Source organism: Hypanus sabinus, chromosome 12, assembly GCF_030144855.1.
Source record: "Hypanus sabinus isolate sHypSab1 chromosome 12, sHypSab1.hap1, whole genome shotgun sequence".
NCBI classification, from domain to species: Eukaryota; Metazoa; Chordata; class Chondrichthyes; order Myliobatiformes; family Dasyatidae; genus Hypanus; species Hypanus sabinus.
Genome location: NC_082717.1, coordinates 19,743,106 through 19,760,032, shown reverse-complemented (window position 1 = coordinate 19,760,032; position 16,927 = coordinate 19,743,106). Strand labels below are relative to the sequence as shown.

At 40.3% G+C, this 16,927-nt stretch overlaps 1 protein-coding gene across 3 annotated transcripts in view; it reads left to right on the top strand.

The window, feature by feature from the left end:
- The window catches only part of ltbp1 (latent transforming growth factor beta binding protein 1), a 416,523-nt gene that overhangs the window by 334,098 nt on the left and 65,498 nt on the right, over positions 1–16,927 (top strand). For all 3 annotated transcript variants that reach the window (XM_059985624.1, XM_059985626.1, XM_059985625.1), the window contains 2 exons: positions 9,895–10,062; positions 11,572–11,658. In XM_059985624.1, coding sequence (XP_059841607.1) covers positions 9,895–10,062; positions 11,572–11,658 — 255 coding nt within the window. The remainder of the gene's footprint in view (positions 1–9,894; positions 10,063–11,571; positions 11,659–16,927) is intronic.

The window sequence follows — 16,927 nt, the reverse complement described above, 5'->3', positions numbered from 1 at the left end:
ATCAAGTCCCCCCTCAACCTTCTACACTCCAAAGAATAAAGACCTAACTTGTTCAACCTTTTCCTGTAACTTAGGAGCTGAAACCCAGGTAACATCCTAGTAAATCTTCTCTGTACTCTCTCTATTTTCTTGACATCTTTCCTATAATTCGGTGACAAGAACTGTACACAATACTCCAAATTCAGCCTCACCAATGCCTTGTACAATTTTAACATTACATCCCAACTCCTATACTCAATGCTCTGATTTATAAAGGCCAGCATACCAAAAGTTTTCTTCACCACCCTATCCATATGAGATTCCACCTTCAGGGAACAATGCACCATTATTCCTAGATCACTCTGTTCAACTGCATTCTTCAACACCCTACCATTTACCATGTATGTCTTAATTGGATTAGTCATACCAAAATGTAGCACCTCACACTTATCAGCATTAAATTCAATCTGCCATCGTTCTGCCCACTCTTCTAACTGGCCTAAATCTCTCTGCAAGCTCTGAAAACCTACTTCATTATCCACAATGCTAGCTACGTTAGTATCATCTGCATACTTACTAATCCAGTTTACCACCCCATCATTTTATCTTGTTAAGCAGGCTCATGTGTGACACCTTATCAAATGGACTATCCTCCAATCCTGTAGCAACTCACCTGTGGTTAAGGACATTTTAAATATCTCTGCCAGGGATCCTTCAAGTTCTGCACTACCTTCCTACAAGGTCCAAGGAAACATATTTTCAGGCACTGGGGATTTATCCACTTTAATTTGCCACAAGACAGCAAATACCCCATCCTCTAAAATCAGCACACTGTGCATGACTTCACTGCTGTTTTGCCTCACTTCTATAGGCTCCATGTCCATCTCCCGAGTAAATACAGATGCAAAAAATCCGTTTAATGTTTTTCCCTTCTCTTACAGCTTCATCCATTGATGACCCCACTGATCTTCAAGAGGATCAATTTTGTCCCTTGCTATCTTTTCACTCTTTGGGATTCTCATTTATTTAACATCCACTTTCTTTTAGCCTGCCTGATTTCCCTCTTAAGCATTTTCTTACATTTCTAATACTCCTCAAGTACCTCATTTTTTCCTTGCTGTCTATAGCTGCAATGTACCTCTTCGTTCTTCTTAACCATGGCTTCAATATCTCTTGAAAACCAAGGTTTTTTACACCTGTTAGCCTTGCCTTTTATTCTGACAGGAATATGCAAACTCTGTACTCCCAAAATTTCAATGGTGAAGACTTCCCACTTACCAAGTACATTTTGCCAGAAAACAGCCTGTCCCAATCTACACTTGCCAGATCCTTGCCAGCACTATCAAATTTGCCCTTTCTCCAATTTAGAATCTGAACCTGCAGACCAGACCTATCCTTCTCCATAGTTATCTTAAAACTAATGGAATTATAACCACTAATTGCAGTGTCCCCTACACAAACTTCTGTCACCTCCCTGTCTTGTTCCAGTAATACACAGTCTGTAGTTGGGAACACAATGTATTGATCACTTTCCTGAACAGATTTGACAAACTCTATCCATCTAGTCCTTTAACAGTATGGGAGTCGCAGTCAATATGTAGAAAGTTAAAATCACCTACTATCACAACCTTATGTTTCTTGCAACTGTCTGTGATCTCTCTACAAATTTACTGTTCTAAATCCCACTGACTATTGTATAATGTAGAATATAATGTCATTAATGTGATTAGTCCTTACTTATTCCTCAGTTCAACCCAGCTAGCCTCAGTCGAAGAACTCTCTTGTCTGTCTTGTCTTGGCACCGCCATGACAGTTTCTCTAACTAGTAACACCACCCCGCCCCCTTTTTATCTCTCCAGCTCTTTCATATCTAAAAAAAACAGACCTCGGAACACTGAGCTGCCAATCCTGCTTCTCCTGCACTAATGGCTACATTATCATAATTCCAAATGCTGATCCATAGACTAAGCTCATTCACCTTTCCTACAATAGTCCTTGCTTTGAAATTAATACAGCTCAGAACATTATTCCCACTATGCTCAACTTTTCAATTCATGGGTTTGCATGCAGGCTTAACAGCAGATATCCTCATAGCCACTTCACTATCTGCCCTGGTTGTTAGAAAAGATCTATTGTAAGCTCCAGTTAAACTGAAATTACCTTTCTTAAGAAGCTTATTGGTACAAAGCTGATACAGGGACAGAATAATATTGAGTTGGTGACATTCTATAATAAATCTTGCCAGCATTATACTTCCTAAGAGCACATTGGGAGAACGCTGATTGCTACCGTCTCAAGCGTAATGTGAGATGCTAGGCTTGCCAGTGGCCCTGGAGAAGTTATTGAATTGTTTGCAAATATAAATGTTGCCACACTGGAGGAAAATTGTTCAATGTTTCTGATAAAGTGCTTGTGTGAAATCTGTTGTCAGATGCTTTTCTGATGAGTTTTGCTGATGGTTAGTTTACAGTTTGTTGTGTTTCACTAGAACCACATCTACGCCAAACAGCTAAACGCTGAATGGCTGACTCAGGTGGGAAAAAAGCTGACAGACTGAAATACACCATGTAAATGTGGAAAAAAAATGCCCTGGTTAGAATTCCAGTGCCAAAACCGCTACTTAGAGTCTGAATAACTCAAATTCCTTTTTATTAATATTTCAAAATCATATTCTGCAATTCAGTTTATTTTATGAAACCTTAAACCAAGCAATCTTGCAAATGACATACATAAATAAATAGCTGTGATGTAAGCATAGATCTAACCTGATCAAAGTGGCAGCTGGACCCAAGAACACATTCGAGTACTGGGAAATAGGAAACATCATGAAATTTACTTCTTAGACAGAGGTGCAGCGGGTTTTAGGAGGCTTTGAGCAAGACTCTCAGAAAGTTAATTCACAGCGTGAGTCTGTGAGATTCTGCCCACTATAATCTTTTCACAGTGCGTCTTCAAAATGGTTATGGCATAGATGTTCAGCAAGGATGGTGTTGCAAAATTTTCTTAATTCACCTCAGTAACTTGTCTCTCTCTCTCTCTCTCCCTCTCTCTATCGCTCTCTAAACCTCTTTTTATTTCTCTCTCTAGCCATCTCTACCCCATCTCTCTACCCCCTCTCTCTAACCCCCTCTCTATTCCTCTCTCTCTAACCCCCTCTCTATTCCTCTCTCTCCCTATCCCCTATCCTCCCATCCTCCTCTCTATCCACCTCTCTCTACCGCCTCTTTCTACCCCATCACTCTACCCTCTTTCTCTACCCCCCTCTCTATCCCCCCTCTCTATTCCTCTCTCTCTGTCCCACTCTCTCTCTCTCCCCCCTCTCTATTCCTCTCTCTCTGTCCCACTCTCTCTCTCTCCCCCCTCTCTATTCCTCTCTCTCTGTCCCACTCTCTCTATCCCCCCTCTCTATTCCTCTCTCTCTGTCCCACTCTCTCACTATCCCCCCATCCCCCTCTCTACTTCTCTCTCTCTGTCCCACTCTCTCCCTATCCCCTCTCTATCCCCTCTCTCAACTCCTCTCTCTCTGTCCCACTCTCTCTCTCTCCCCCCTCTCTATTCCTCTCTCTCTGTCCCACTCTCTCTCTATCCCCCCTCTCTATTCCTCTCTCTCTGTCCCACTCTCTCACTATCCCCCCATCCCCCTCTCTACTTCCCTCTCTCTGTCCCACTCTCTCCCTATCCCCCCTCTCTATCCCCTCTCTCAACTCCTCTCTCTCTGTCCCACTCTCTCTCTATCCCCCCTCTCTATTCCTCTCTCTCTGTCCCACTCTCTCTCTATCCCCCCTCTCTATTCCTCTCTCTCTGTCCCACTCTCTCCCTGTCCCCTATCCCCCCTCTCTATCCCCCCAGTAGTGTAGCATCCAGGTTTGGTTGGTGCTCGCGCTTGTGTTTCCCGGTAATGAGTAGGCTATCCAAGTAACACTGCAGCCTGTCAACCTGCTCAGGATCTGGTCTGTTGCTCGCTGAAAAAGTGCCAAATAGAAGCTTTTGGTACCTGAACATTCCTTGTGAGCCATAATGGTCAACCCTTCCTTCCTGGGACTCCAGCTCCACATGCATCTGCAAGTACACTCAACACAAGTCAGTCTTGCTAAACGTCCGTACTCCAGCCAATCCTGCAAAAAGGTCACCAAAGAGGGGAAGGGGGGATTGTTCAACTGTAAGGATTGGGCTAATGGTTACTCTGAAGTCTCCACAACGCTGTAAAGGCTCATCCCTTTTTGGGACAGGAACCAGTGGAGTTGCACATCTGCATTCACACACTGGTTCCAGTACCTTACTCTGGACCAGTCTTTTCAATTCAGCCTCAACCTTTTGTTTGAGGGCATCTGCAAATGGTCTTGCCTTCAGGTATTTGGGTATTATGTTGGGCTTTACAGTCATCGTAACAGTGATTCCTTTCATACTGTCCAGTTCTCCATTGAATACTTCTGCATGTTCCTTCAATACCTCTTGTAGACCAGTGCTTCCACCAATCCAGTGCACTTCTTGCCAGTTGAGCTTGAGCTGTTCCAACCATCAGCAGCACTGGATAACTACCTTTAACAATGTACAGTAGAAGTATATTTTTCTGTTCATTAATCTCCACTGTAACATGTAACACTCCTCTCACTGGAACAGCATCACAAGTGTAAGTCTTTAAAGTTAACCTTGCCCCTTCTGGGGTGAGATGCTGCAATTTCTCTTTGTAAACTATCTCTGACACCAGTGATACTGCAGCACCCATTTCTACCTGGATCCTCAGTGTAACCCCATCCAACCACAGGAATCTTTGTACCCTGAAACCGATAAAGCATGCAAAGCTTCTTCAACCACAGACCGAGTCACTCAGTCTGTCCTCAGTACGCTCCATCTTGTTCTCACATGTTTCTTTTTGTTTTTCCAAAAGGAATTCTTCTTCATTATTGTGTTTTTGGTTGGCATTGCCTTTACACTTTTACAGTTGCGTTCTCTATGTCCCTTTCTGCCACAGCTCCGGCAGTCTAATACCAGCATTTTTTTGCTGAAAGCCCAGTTTTGCCACAATGGCAACATTGATTGCCAGTTGGTGTCTTATTCCTGAAGTCAGTAGAAATTTTATGAACTGGGGAAGATGTGCTGAATAGCTGTGCTTCTTTAGCTGCCATCTCCATAGATGTACTAATCTGTAAAGTTCGTCTGTCTTCAGTAAGCAAACTTTTCTGAATTGCCTCACTACACAGACCACACACGAGTCCATTATGTAATGTGGCATTCAGTGACTGCCCAGATTCACAGTGCTCTGTCAATTGCTTCAGCACTGCACTAACTGTGAAATAGACTCACCTTCCTCATGATTCCTTTTATGAATTCTAAACCTCACAGCAATAATCAAGGTAAATATTTAGGTGAAAAAGGTAATTTAATAGAATAGTGGTCCTTTAAGACTTGATCTGTGTCCCCATGAGACTTAGTGCCAGGCTTGGCAGATTGTACTATGCTACACTGCATAATAAACATTTTTGCACCCATCATAGTCAGAAAAGTTGGGATATGAATATCATCTGAAATTTGATTTACTAGTGCAAAATTTCCAAATCTTTTGGTCTATGAACTCTATTGCTCTGTCGTTCCAAAGTACAACCCATCCTTCCAAACATTGTTAGTATTTTCAAGCACAATCACATTCCAGAAAAGTTAATGAGTTTTATCCATCTCTCTCTCTCCCTCTCTTACTTGTTTTATTTAACCATCCTATTCTTGATCCCTTCCCTCCCAGATTTTTCACTCACTACGCTTTTGCGACTGTTTTTGTTTCACTCACCCACATTACACAGCGGAACACCGCTGATGTGGTACACTGACTTTTCTTGCCACATGGGGGCTTGTCAACTCGTCGCCAGTTGTTATGTTTGTGGTACTGGGAAACCGGGTGGCCGCGAATAACGCACGAGAGACGGAGAGGTGAGGAACAAGCATGCAGCTGTTTGTTTTGCTTGTGGGTCATCTACCCAGAATGCCCTTCAGTACGTAACACACAGGGAAACTTGACAGCAACCTGTAAGGGTCAAAATATACATGAATAAATAGCAGTGTGAGAGTCCAATACCAGAGGGCATAGCCTCAGAATACAAAGATGTCACTTCAGAACAGAGATGAGAAAGGATTTCCTTACCCTGAGTGTGGTGAGTTAGTGAAAATCATTGTGAAGTTTGTGAAGATCGCTGTGGAGGTCACGATTGGGTATATTTAAAGCAGAGATGGATAGTTTTTTGATAACTAAGGGCATCAAAGTTGACAGGAAGAAGGCAGGAGAATGGGGTTGAGAGGTATAATAAGTCAGTCATTTTGAAGAAGAGACGATGGGCTGAATGGTCTAATTCTGCTCTTATATTTTATGGTCAGATATCTCTAAGCCTTAGACTAACTCAGGCAGGCCACTGTATTTTTTAAAGGAATAAATGCCTAATAATATGTATTGATTTTAATTTTGCCAAAGCTTGTACGTATTGTTTTCTTGCTGTCTAAATCCAGGTCAATTTAGATTCAAAGGAGCTGGCACGTTTCATGGGTTGCTGCCACGTCGCCTATTTTTTTTTTCTTTTTCAATCCTTTTATTGATTTTCATATATACACAAAAAAAAATAACATAGTAATAAGTAAGTTGTGAATACAATAGACTTGAAATCACATTGATAATAAGATAACAATATCCTACTAAACATCAACAGAAGAAAATACCTTAATCAATCAAGTCCACATGATTATATGAAAAAAAAACAAAAATAACCATTAAAAAAGAAAAAAAAATATTAAAAATATGTGAAAAAAATATATATTAAAAAAAAATAAAACACTAAACTAAACTAACATGGGCAATAATAACAGTTTACAAGTATATGATAGTGTCAAAGAACTCCGGAACTCCATACCTGAACATGAATAAGCAGAAAGAAGGTCTGGAAAAGGCCAAATTAATTCATATGAAAATGTCGAATAAACGGTCTCCAAGTTTCTTCAAATTTAATTGATGAGTCAAAAATAGTGCTTCTAATTTTTTCCAAACTCAGATAAGAAATAGTTTGAGAAAGCCATTGAAATGTGGTAGGAGGATTTACTTCTTTCCAATTTTGTAATATAGACCTTCTGGCCATTAATGTTACAAAAACAATCATTCGTCTGATTGAAGGGGAAAACTGATTACCATCTTCATTTGGTATGCCAAAAATTGCAGTAATAGAATGAGGTTGTAAATCTATATTCCAAATTGAGGAAATAGTAGTAAATATGTCCTTCCAATAATTATGTAAAGTGGGACATGACCAGAACATATGGGTCAATGAGGCCACTTCTGAATGACATCTGTCACATTGAGGGTTAATATGAGAATAGAATCGAGCAAGTTTATCTTTAGACATATGAGCTCTATGTACAATTTTAAATTGTATTAAAGCATGTTTAGCACATATAGAAGAAGAATTAACCATTTGCAAAATTTTTTCCCATTTATCTGTTGATATGTTATATTGAAGTTCTTTTTCCCATTCTTGTTTAATTCTAACTGATATTTCTGGTTGTATCTTCATAATCATATTATAAATAAAAGCTACTAATCCCTTTTGACAAGGATTTAAGGTAAAAATCAAATCTGTAATGTCCACCAAAGTTGAATTAGGAAAAGATGGTAAAACTTTATGTAAGAAATTTCTAATTTGTAAATATCTGAAAAAATTAGATTTAGGTAATTCAAATTTGTTGGAAAGTTGATCAAATGACATCAAAGTATCTTCAAAAAAGAGATCACGAAAACATTTTATACCTTTCCTTTTCCATATGTTAAAAGCTTGATCTGTCCAGGAGGGTTTGAAAAAGAAATTAAATAAGATAGGGCTATCAAGAACAAAGTTTTTCAAACTAAAAAACTTACGAAATTGAAACCAAATTCGTAATGTATGTTTAATAACAGGATTAAATAATTGTTTATTAAATTTAACTAAATCCGCAGGAAGACAAGAACCAAGAACAGAGAATAGAGAATATCCCTTTACCTCATTACATTCCAAATTTACCCACTGTGGGCAGAGTGGTGAATCCAAATCTAGTTTCCAATACAATAAATTACGAATATTATTTGCCCAATAATAAAATCTAAAATTGGGTAAAGCTAAACCACCATCTTTTTTTGATTTTTGTAATTGCTTTTTACTTAACCTAGGGTTTTTATTTTGCCACACAAATGAGGAAATTTTTGAATCAATGCTATCAAAAAAAGATTTAGGAATAAAAACTGGTAGGGCTTGAAATAAGTATAAAAATTTCGGTAAAATCATCATTTTAACAGCATTAATCCGACCAATTAATGATAAAAACAAAGGAGACCATCTTGTAGTAAGTTGATGAATTTGATGAAGCATAGGTAAAAAATTCAGTCTAAATAAATCTTTATATTTCTTGGTAATTTTTATACCTAGATAGGTAAAGTTATCAGTAACAACTTTAAATGGTATCCTATCACTCAATAAAGTTTGTGCATTTAAAGGAAATAATTCACTCTTATCTAAATTTAGTTTATAACCAGAAAAAGTACCAAATTGAACCAACAAGGATAAAATAGCAGGAATAGACCTATCAGGGTCAGAAATATATAACAACAAATCATCAGCATAAAGGGATAATTTGTATAACTTCTCATTACGGGTAATACCAAAAATATTAGGAGATTCACGAATAGCAATAGCTAAAGGTTCTAATGCAATATTGAATAATAAAGGACTTAAGGGACGACCTTGTCTCGTATCGCCTATTTACCAAGGTGTCTTCACATATGTACACCACCAATCTTTCTTCCAGTTTGACCTTTAAATTGAACTTTATTTGATTCAGCTGTTAGATAATGCTGATGCATGATGTCTCTTACATGCATGTTGCTCGCTCTCCCTGTCGTGCCATTTGCTGAGGTGCTGGCTTCCCAATTCTTTCCTTCCATCGCGGTTTATGATCAGGCCGTTTAACCCCTGGAACCTGCTCATTCAGTCATTGAAATCCCACCAAATCTGTACCCATCTCAAAAAGACTCACCCCTGGTTCTCGGCTATTCCCTCTAGTCCTGGATTCTCTAGACAATAGAAAGAGTACTTTTCTTGCTCTGCTTTTCATATTCTCAGCCTCTCATGAATTTTGTGTTTTTCTAAAAATGGTGTAATTCTGGTGTGCTTTGCTGGGGACTACGTTTCACAGAGTTGTTGGACCTCTACTTTTTCCGTGGAGTGGAATGGTCTGAGGGGGGATTTGAAAGAGATATATAAAATAGTATACTAAAAGTATATAACACAGCTGGTGCATTTCACAAATCCTGTTTGTGCACCCACTGATGCCAGGCAGACAACCTCTGAAGAGTATTGATAATGACTGGGGTCACCCGTCTTGTAAAGACACTGCCCAGAAGAAGGCAATGGCAAACCACTTCTGGAGAAAAATTTGCCAAGAGCAATCGTGGTCCTGGAAAGACCATGACATATAATGATTGAACGAATATAAAATCATGAGACTATAAATAAGGTTGGATTGGAATATTTCTTTACTCAGATGATGTTTACAATTTGAGAGGATGGTAGAGGTAGTTTCGCTCACAACATTTAAGTAGCATCTAGACAAATACTTGAATCATCAAGGATTAGAAGGCTATGGACCATTTGTTGGTCAATGGAATTTGTACAGTTCATTTTGCTGATATGCTTCAGGTGGGGGAATGGTTGATGCTCATGCCATGAGTTCAACTGATGTTTTAAGTTCTGCATGGCTGTTGAAGAATCAGTACCTCTACTTAAGGTACAATGTTATAGTAGCTTCAGAAAGAACTCAGTCAAAATACACTGACCTCAGTAATGAGTTGAGTTAGATTTTTAGGTCAAAATGTATTTGCACAAAGTTTATGGAAGTTTATCTTTCTTTTTCCAGTACTTCCAGACTCAGAAGAAAAGAAAGAATGCTATTACAATCTCAATGATGCACACTTCTGTGACAATGTCCTGACTTCCAATGTCACTAAGCAGGAATGTTGCTGTACTTTGGGAGCAGGCTGGGGTGACAACTGCGAAGTGTTCCCATGTCCGATGTTTGGCAGTCGTAAGTTCTGAGTTAACTATTTTCAACATTATTAGGTAAGTTTGATACGGGGAGTTCCGGATAACTTTTCTGAGACATGTGGGTGTATGGTAGGGAATTACCAGGGATGTGGAAGTGAGAAGGTAAGGGGTGTATGCAGGCCATCACCCTTCAGAATTGCCAGAGTTCATACTGCTCTTATACTTCAATTATTTATGCATAATTGGAGGAATGGTTGATGCTGACATCATGAGTTCAGCAGATTTACACAAACTGTGGGGAACCAATTCTCTCATCCTTGATGTGCAGAGGTGGGCAAGTGCATCTGCTTTGGGAACGATGTCATTAAACTGGAAGGAGTACAGAAAAGATTTACAAGGAAGTTGCCAAGTCTTGCAGGACTGACTTGGACAGACTAAGACTTTATACTATTATTTTATTTATTATAGTTATTGAGATGAAGTGCAGAAAAGGCCAATCAGCCCTTTGCCCTGCGCTGCCTAGCAATCACAGGATTTAACCCTAGCCTAATCACGGGACAATTTAGAATGACCAATTAGCCTACTTTTTAGACTGTGGAAGGAAACCGATCCCGGAGAAAACCCATGTGGTTACGGGGAGAACGTACAAACTGCTTACAGTTTGAAGGAATTGGCAGGAATTGAACCCGCGTTGCTTGTACTGCAAAGTGTTGTGCTAACCAGTATGCTACTGTGCAAGTAACAGATTTGCTTTTTTGATGATAAATGTCAACGTTGTTCACTTCCTAACAACCTCTGAACATTTAGTGGAAGACAGTGCACGTTGGCCTGGTTGCATTCTGAATGTTTTGTTAACTGTATTGAGAGGGATTATTAGGAGCACTCTAATGGAATACCAGCACAGAAGGAGTCCCCACTATACACCATCAAACCCATGCTTTGGGGTATGCATAACCTTTCCCACTTTTGAACTTTAACATGGTTAATGTAGACTGTGGTTGAAAGGAACCTGCAGTAGACCCAAGCTCTCTTTAAGTTGCCCAAAACCTCATGATTTAACCCCTCACAAAAAGAGGAACACCTGTTGGTCATTCCTCTCACCGACTGTCCTCTTGGCTTTCAATTACGTCTGGCAGCCTGGACTGAAACCATGAAAGGTTTGTTCGAGGGCTTGTGGCATCTAAGACCTAGGGTAATAGTGGTTCATGCAGAGAAAAGAGAAAGTTTTCAAGTACACCGCCCTAAAGAGTGTTTTAAAATGCAACTTGATATGCTGTGTGCAATATTTCAAATGTGGGAAAAGTAGAATTTCCAAGTGGGCAAACTTGGACGGAAGAATAAACAAATTATTTATCAAATATTTTAAGCTAATTATAGACATTTACAACCTATTAGATCTTCAATTTCAATGAGGTCAATCGCCATGGTTTACATACAGTATATTACCCTGGTGCCAATGTTGTAATTTCTGATTTATTATGTTTGTTGTATGCTTTTTCCATTTTGACTCAATTTTTGTATTTTCAATATTTTCTATTTTATTGTATAGCGGATTTTGCGGCCATGTGTCCTGGAGGAAAAGGCTTCATTCCCAATGGAGACTCGGCCTACAGTGTCAGTGGAGTTAGCTACAGAGGTCAGAGTTGAACTATAATATAATTTGAGATACCCGTCTGCTAGCAGGGCAGGTCAACCTGGTGAAAGCCTTGCCTATGTAATGTTCAGTTTGAAGCATGTCAGTAGGTTAGTGTTACAAACACTGAGCTGAATCAGCAGATGTGGGAACGACACCTGCTGCCCAGATGGTCCATTCTGAAATTCTTTGATAATGCTGAGTGCATTTTAGACAGAGACATTTAGCATCATTTTAAAGGAAAAATCCATTGATGGTTTTACTTCCCATGTTTGGAAGTATTTACTTGCTGAATTGGGATACAATGCTGTTGAAAAGCTCTCAGTTTACTGGAAGTGAGACTACAGGATTTCTCCAGTTCTGTATTCCCCTTTGTTACCTCAGAATCTATAGTCCCTACACCACATTAAACATTGAGTATGTTAATGAACTGATGCAGCTGGAGGATGTCACACTTTTGAGTGTGAAGCATTTGCTCTTCACATTCTAGAGAGATCAGCAGCTATGATTATCTTTGTGATCAGCAGAGAAGCTTCCACTGTGCCCATGTGTTAATTTGAAAACAAAAGATCAAGGTATTCCATTTCCAACTGATAATTTGCTCTTCAAGTTTTACTAGTTGTGTGATGTTGTGGGTCTTGCTGTCAATAGATTTAAATTGTTGCTGCACCTGTGTCAGCTTCCAAAAGAGGCTTTAAATGAATGGTATTGGTACAGCAAGCTCAAGAACCTGTGTGTAAAGTGTGTAAAGGATGGTAGAGCCTGCTGTTCATGAAGTGTGTGAAATCAGAATCAGGTTTTTGTTATCATCGGCATATTTCGTGAAATTTGTTGTCTTTGCAGCAGTAGTACAATGCAATACATTATAATAGAGGAAACAGGAATTATGGTAAGTATACATCTATACACTACACACACATATACACAAATATAGTAACTTATATGTGTATATTTATGTATATAAAATATGAGTGTGTGTGTGTGTGTGTGTGTGTGTGTGTGTGTATAAAACCCACCCTCAGGTTCTGTCGGCTGCGTAAGACTAGGGAAGACAAACTCTGGCTCCATCAAACATGCAAAACCTCCTGTTTGTGTGGATGCTATGTGATGTGTTATCCAGTTACAAATCAGGAGCACGAAATACCAGACAGTACACCATATGCAGTTAAACAATTTAGCTTTATAATTCTGATTTTGACTAAAGGGTTAGTAATGGAAAACAAAAAGAAAAAGGGCCCATTTTAATGAAATGGTCCAACGTGCACAAGTTGGAGCTCACGGCTTCCCTTCCGCTCGTCCTCCATCGATTTCCCCGGGCTTCATCGAATCCCAGCGACAATCCAAGTCCACTCCTTTCTGGTGTCCACGACCTTTCCTTTGTGGCATCTTCTCTCTTCATCTTCCGCCGAACTAAAGACCCAGATCACCTCAGTCTCAGGCATGCAACAAGAAAATAAACATACCCTGCTTTGGATAGTGCACATTCCAAAGCCCCTGTTACCTCTAGACATAACCCAAACACTGCTGCTACAGAAAAACCATTACAATAGCAGTGAAACTTTTCCCAGAGTGTTACTGTGTTTTTTACACGCACGCACGCACGCACGCACGCACGCACGCACGCACACACACACACACACACACACACACACACACACACACACACACACACACAGTAAAATTAAGTAAGTAGTGAGGGAGTGTTCATGGGTTCAGTGTCCATTCAGAAGCCGAATGGCAGAGGGGAAGAAGTTGCTCCTGTATCATTGAGTGTGTGCCTTTGTGCTTTTGTTATTTTGACTCTTTTAAGTCTTGTACTTTTATTTCCAAAAGTGTTTGATGAAATTTATATACTTGAATTAACAGCTCAAGTAAAGAATTGATCTTTCAATACTGTCCTGGAGGGTGAATCTGCCTTTCCCTATTTGCAGTATTTGTTCTGTGAATTGGTGTGAAACATTATGTTGAATGAAGTAGCACAGTTGGGGGGTGGGGGTTTGGGGTTCTAACGTTTTAACTGTCATTCATTCTTTGGGGCACTCTGTTTTTGTGGGTGTTTGCGAAGAAAATGAATTCCAGGATGTATGTTTTATACATCTCTCTGTCATTAAATGTGCCTATTGACACCTATTGAAAGCATGTTTGCAGTAAACATGACAGAAGTGTTTTATGAATACTAGGTTTATTACACTCAGCAGAGCTGATTTACCGTTCACTGATAGCGGGAATGAGCCTGTCGAGTCTCTTCAAAAGCCACTGTTTGATTCAAGTGGAATCTGATCCATCACTTAGATCAAAAATAATTCATCATCTCCATAAAGCTCAATTACATACGTGGAGGAATTTGCAACACTGCTTGAGTGAGGTTAACATATTTTTAGATAGACAGACGGAGAGACAGACAGACATAATTTATTGATCCTGAGGGAAATTGGGTTTCATTACAGTCACACCGACCAAGAATAGTGTAGGAATATAGCAATATAAAACCATAAATAATTTAGTAATTATAAGTAAATTATTCCAAGTGGAAATAAGTCCAGATGTGTCAACAAATCACAGTTATTCATGTAGAAATCTCTGCACATGTATCATTGCAGCTTTCGGTGAGGGCTCGTCACTGGCTGATACAACAGGTGCCGTGCTGCACTTAACATCTACTTCCAGCACTGACTTGCTGTTTAACTAAGCTGCCAGTTAATAATGTTCTGGATGTGGCGTACAAAGGAAACCGTATCTCTGCATTAACGAAAAGAGAGCTGCTCCTTATTCAAATTGGGAATTCCATACAGAAGTAGCTTTTGTTAGGAATTTTTAAGTGTCAAATTGGACTACCCAATCTCAGACTTGCTGTTGTGGGAGGTTTTGGTCAGAGGTTCAGAGGGTAATATGGTTCTAGCTGAGAGTGTAAAGCTATCCAGCTGCGAATCTGGTGCCACTTGATTTCCCATTTCTCTTGAAATCAGTGGGAATGACAATTGATTGCTTTCCAAGAACAGTGGTTGCATCAGGTTGTGCTTTATAGTAGTTTTACACTAAAGAGCACCTTTCCTAATTTTTACAGGAGGGTGGCTTAACCAATAGAGGGTAAGAGGGTGGCTTAGCCAGTATTGTTGCTGCTTTGCAACTCCAGTATCCTGGATTCAATCCTGGTCTCGGGGTGCTGTTTGTGTGAAGTTTACACATTCTTCCAGGGTTTCCTCTGGGTGCTCAGATGAGTGATAAATTTCGGGAAAGAAGATGAGAATGTGCAATGACCTTTCAAGAATCACTAGATTCTGGAATAGTTTTGGAGGACTGGAAAATTGCAAGTGTCATTCCATTCTTTAAGAAGGGAGGGAGGCAGAAGAAAGGAAATTATAGGCTAGCGAACCAGATTTCAGTAATTGGGAGTCCATTACTAAGGATAAGGTTTCAGGGTACTTGGAGTCACATGATAAAACAGGCCAACATCCTTATGGCTTCCTTGAAGAGAAATTCTTCCTGACAGATCTGTTGGAATTATTTGAGGAAATAACACAGGAGAGACAAAGGAGAGTCAATGGATACTCAGGGCAATATACACAAAATGCTGGAAGAACTCAGCAGATCAAGCAGCATCTATGGCAAGGACTATGCAGTTGGCATTTCAGGCTGAGGCCCTTCATCAGGACTGTAAAGGAAGGGTAAGATGCCAGAATAAAAAGTTAAGGGAGGGGAAGGAGGACACGCTGGAAAGTGATAGGTGAAGCCAGGTGAGCAAGTAAGGTAAAGGGCAGGAGAAAAGGGAATCTGCAAGGAGAGGAGAGTAGACCATGGGAGAAATGAATAAGACGGGGGCAGCAGAGGGAGGTGATAGACAGGTGAAGAGAAGGGGTCAGAGGTCAGAATGGGGCACAGAAGAAGAGGAAAGAGGGAGGGGAAAAAGAGAGAAAAATATTGGAAGGGGAAATTAATGTTTGTGCTATCAGGTTGGAGGCTAACTAAATGGAATATAACGTGTTGCTCCTCCACACTGAGTGTGGCCTCTTTGTGGCAGAAGAGGAAGCCATGGACTGGCATGTCAGAATGGGAATGAGGTTTGGAATTAAGATAGTTGGCCACTGGGAAGTTCCAATTTTGGTTGATGGAGCAGAAGTACTTGACAAAATAGTCCCCAATTTATTAATTACCAATGTAGAGGAGGCTGCAGTGGGAGCACCAGATACAAGTGATGACCCGAACAGATTTGCAGGTGAAGTGATGCCTCCTCTAGAAGGACTATTTGGGGCCCTGAATGGAGTTGAGGGAGGAGGTGAATAGGCATGTGTAGCATACCTCTTGCTTGCGGGGATATGTGTCAGGAGAGAGATTAGTGGGGAGAGACCATTGGACAAGAGAATCGCAGAGGGAGTGATCTAGTGAAAAGTGGAGAGAGAATAGGAATGGGGCCCTTTCTGGTTGGTTGCCGGTGACTAGTGATGTTCCAGGAGTCTGTGTTGGGACTACTTCTTTTCACATTAAGTGCCAGTGATTTGGATGAGGGAATTGATGGAGTTGTGGCCAATTTTGCAGATGATACGAAGATAGGTGGTGGAGCGGTTCATGTTGAGGAAGCAGGGAGTTTGCAAATGGACTTATAATGATTAATAGATTGGACAAAAGTGACAGACAGAATATAGTGTAGGGAGGTGTATGGCCATGAACGTTGGTAGAAAGCATAAAGGTGTAGACTATTTTCTAAATAGGGAGAAAATTCTGAAATCAAAGGTGCAAGGGGACATGGGACTCTTCATTCAGATTCCCTAAAAGTTAACTTGCAGGTTGAGTTGGTAGTAAGGAAGGTAAGTACATTGTTACCATTCATTTTGAAGAGGACTAGAATATAAAAGCAAGGATGTTATGTTGAGGCTATGTAAGGCATTGGTCAGACCACACTTGGAGTATTGTGAGCAATCTTGAGTCCTTTATCTAAAAAAAATAGATGTGCTGGACAGGGTCCAGAGGAGGTTCAGGAGAATGATCTGGGGAATGGAAATGGTGGGTTAGTGGATTGAGGTGTTGATCAGCCTCACTCGAGCACCTCTGCTCCATCTGCCACACAGGATCTCCCGGTTGCCACACACTTCAACTCTGCTTCACATTCCCATTTGGATGTGTCCATACATGGCCTCCTCTACTGCCATGATGAGGCCAAACTCAGGATGGAGGAGCAACACCTCATATACCGTCTGGGGAGTCTCCAGCCCCTTGGCATGAACATCGAATTCTCCAACTTCCGGTAATTCCCTCCCCCTCCCCCTTCCCCTATCCC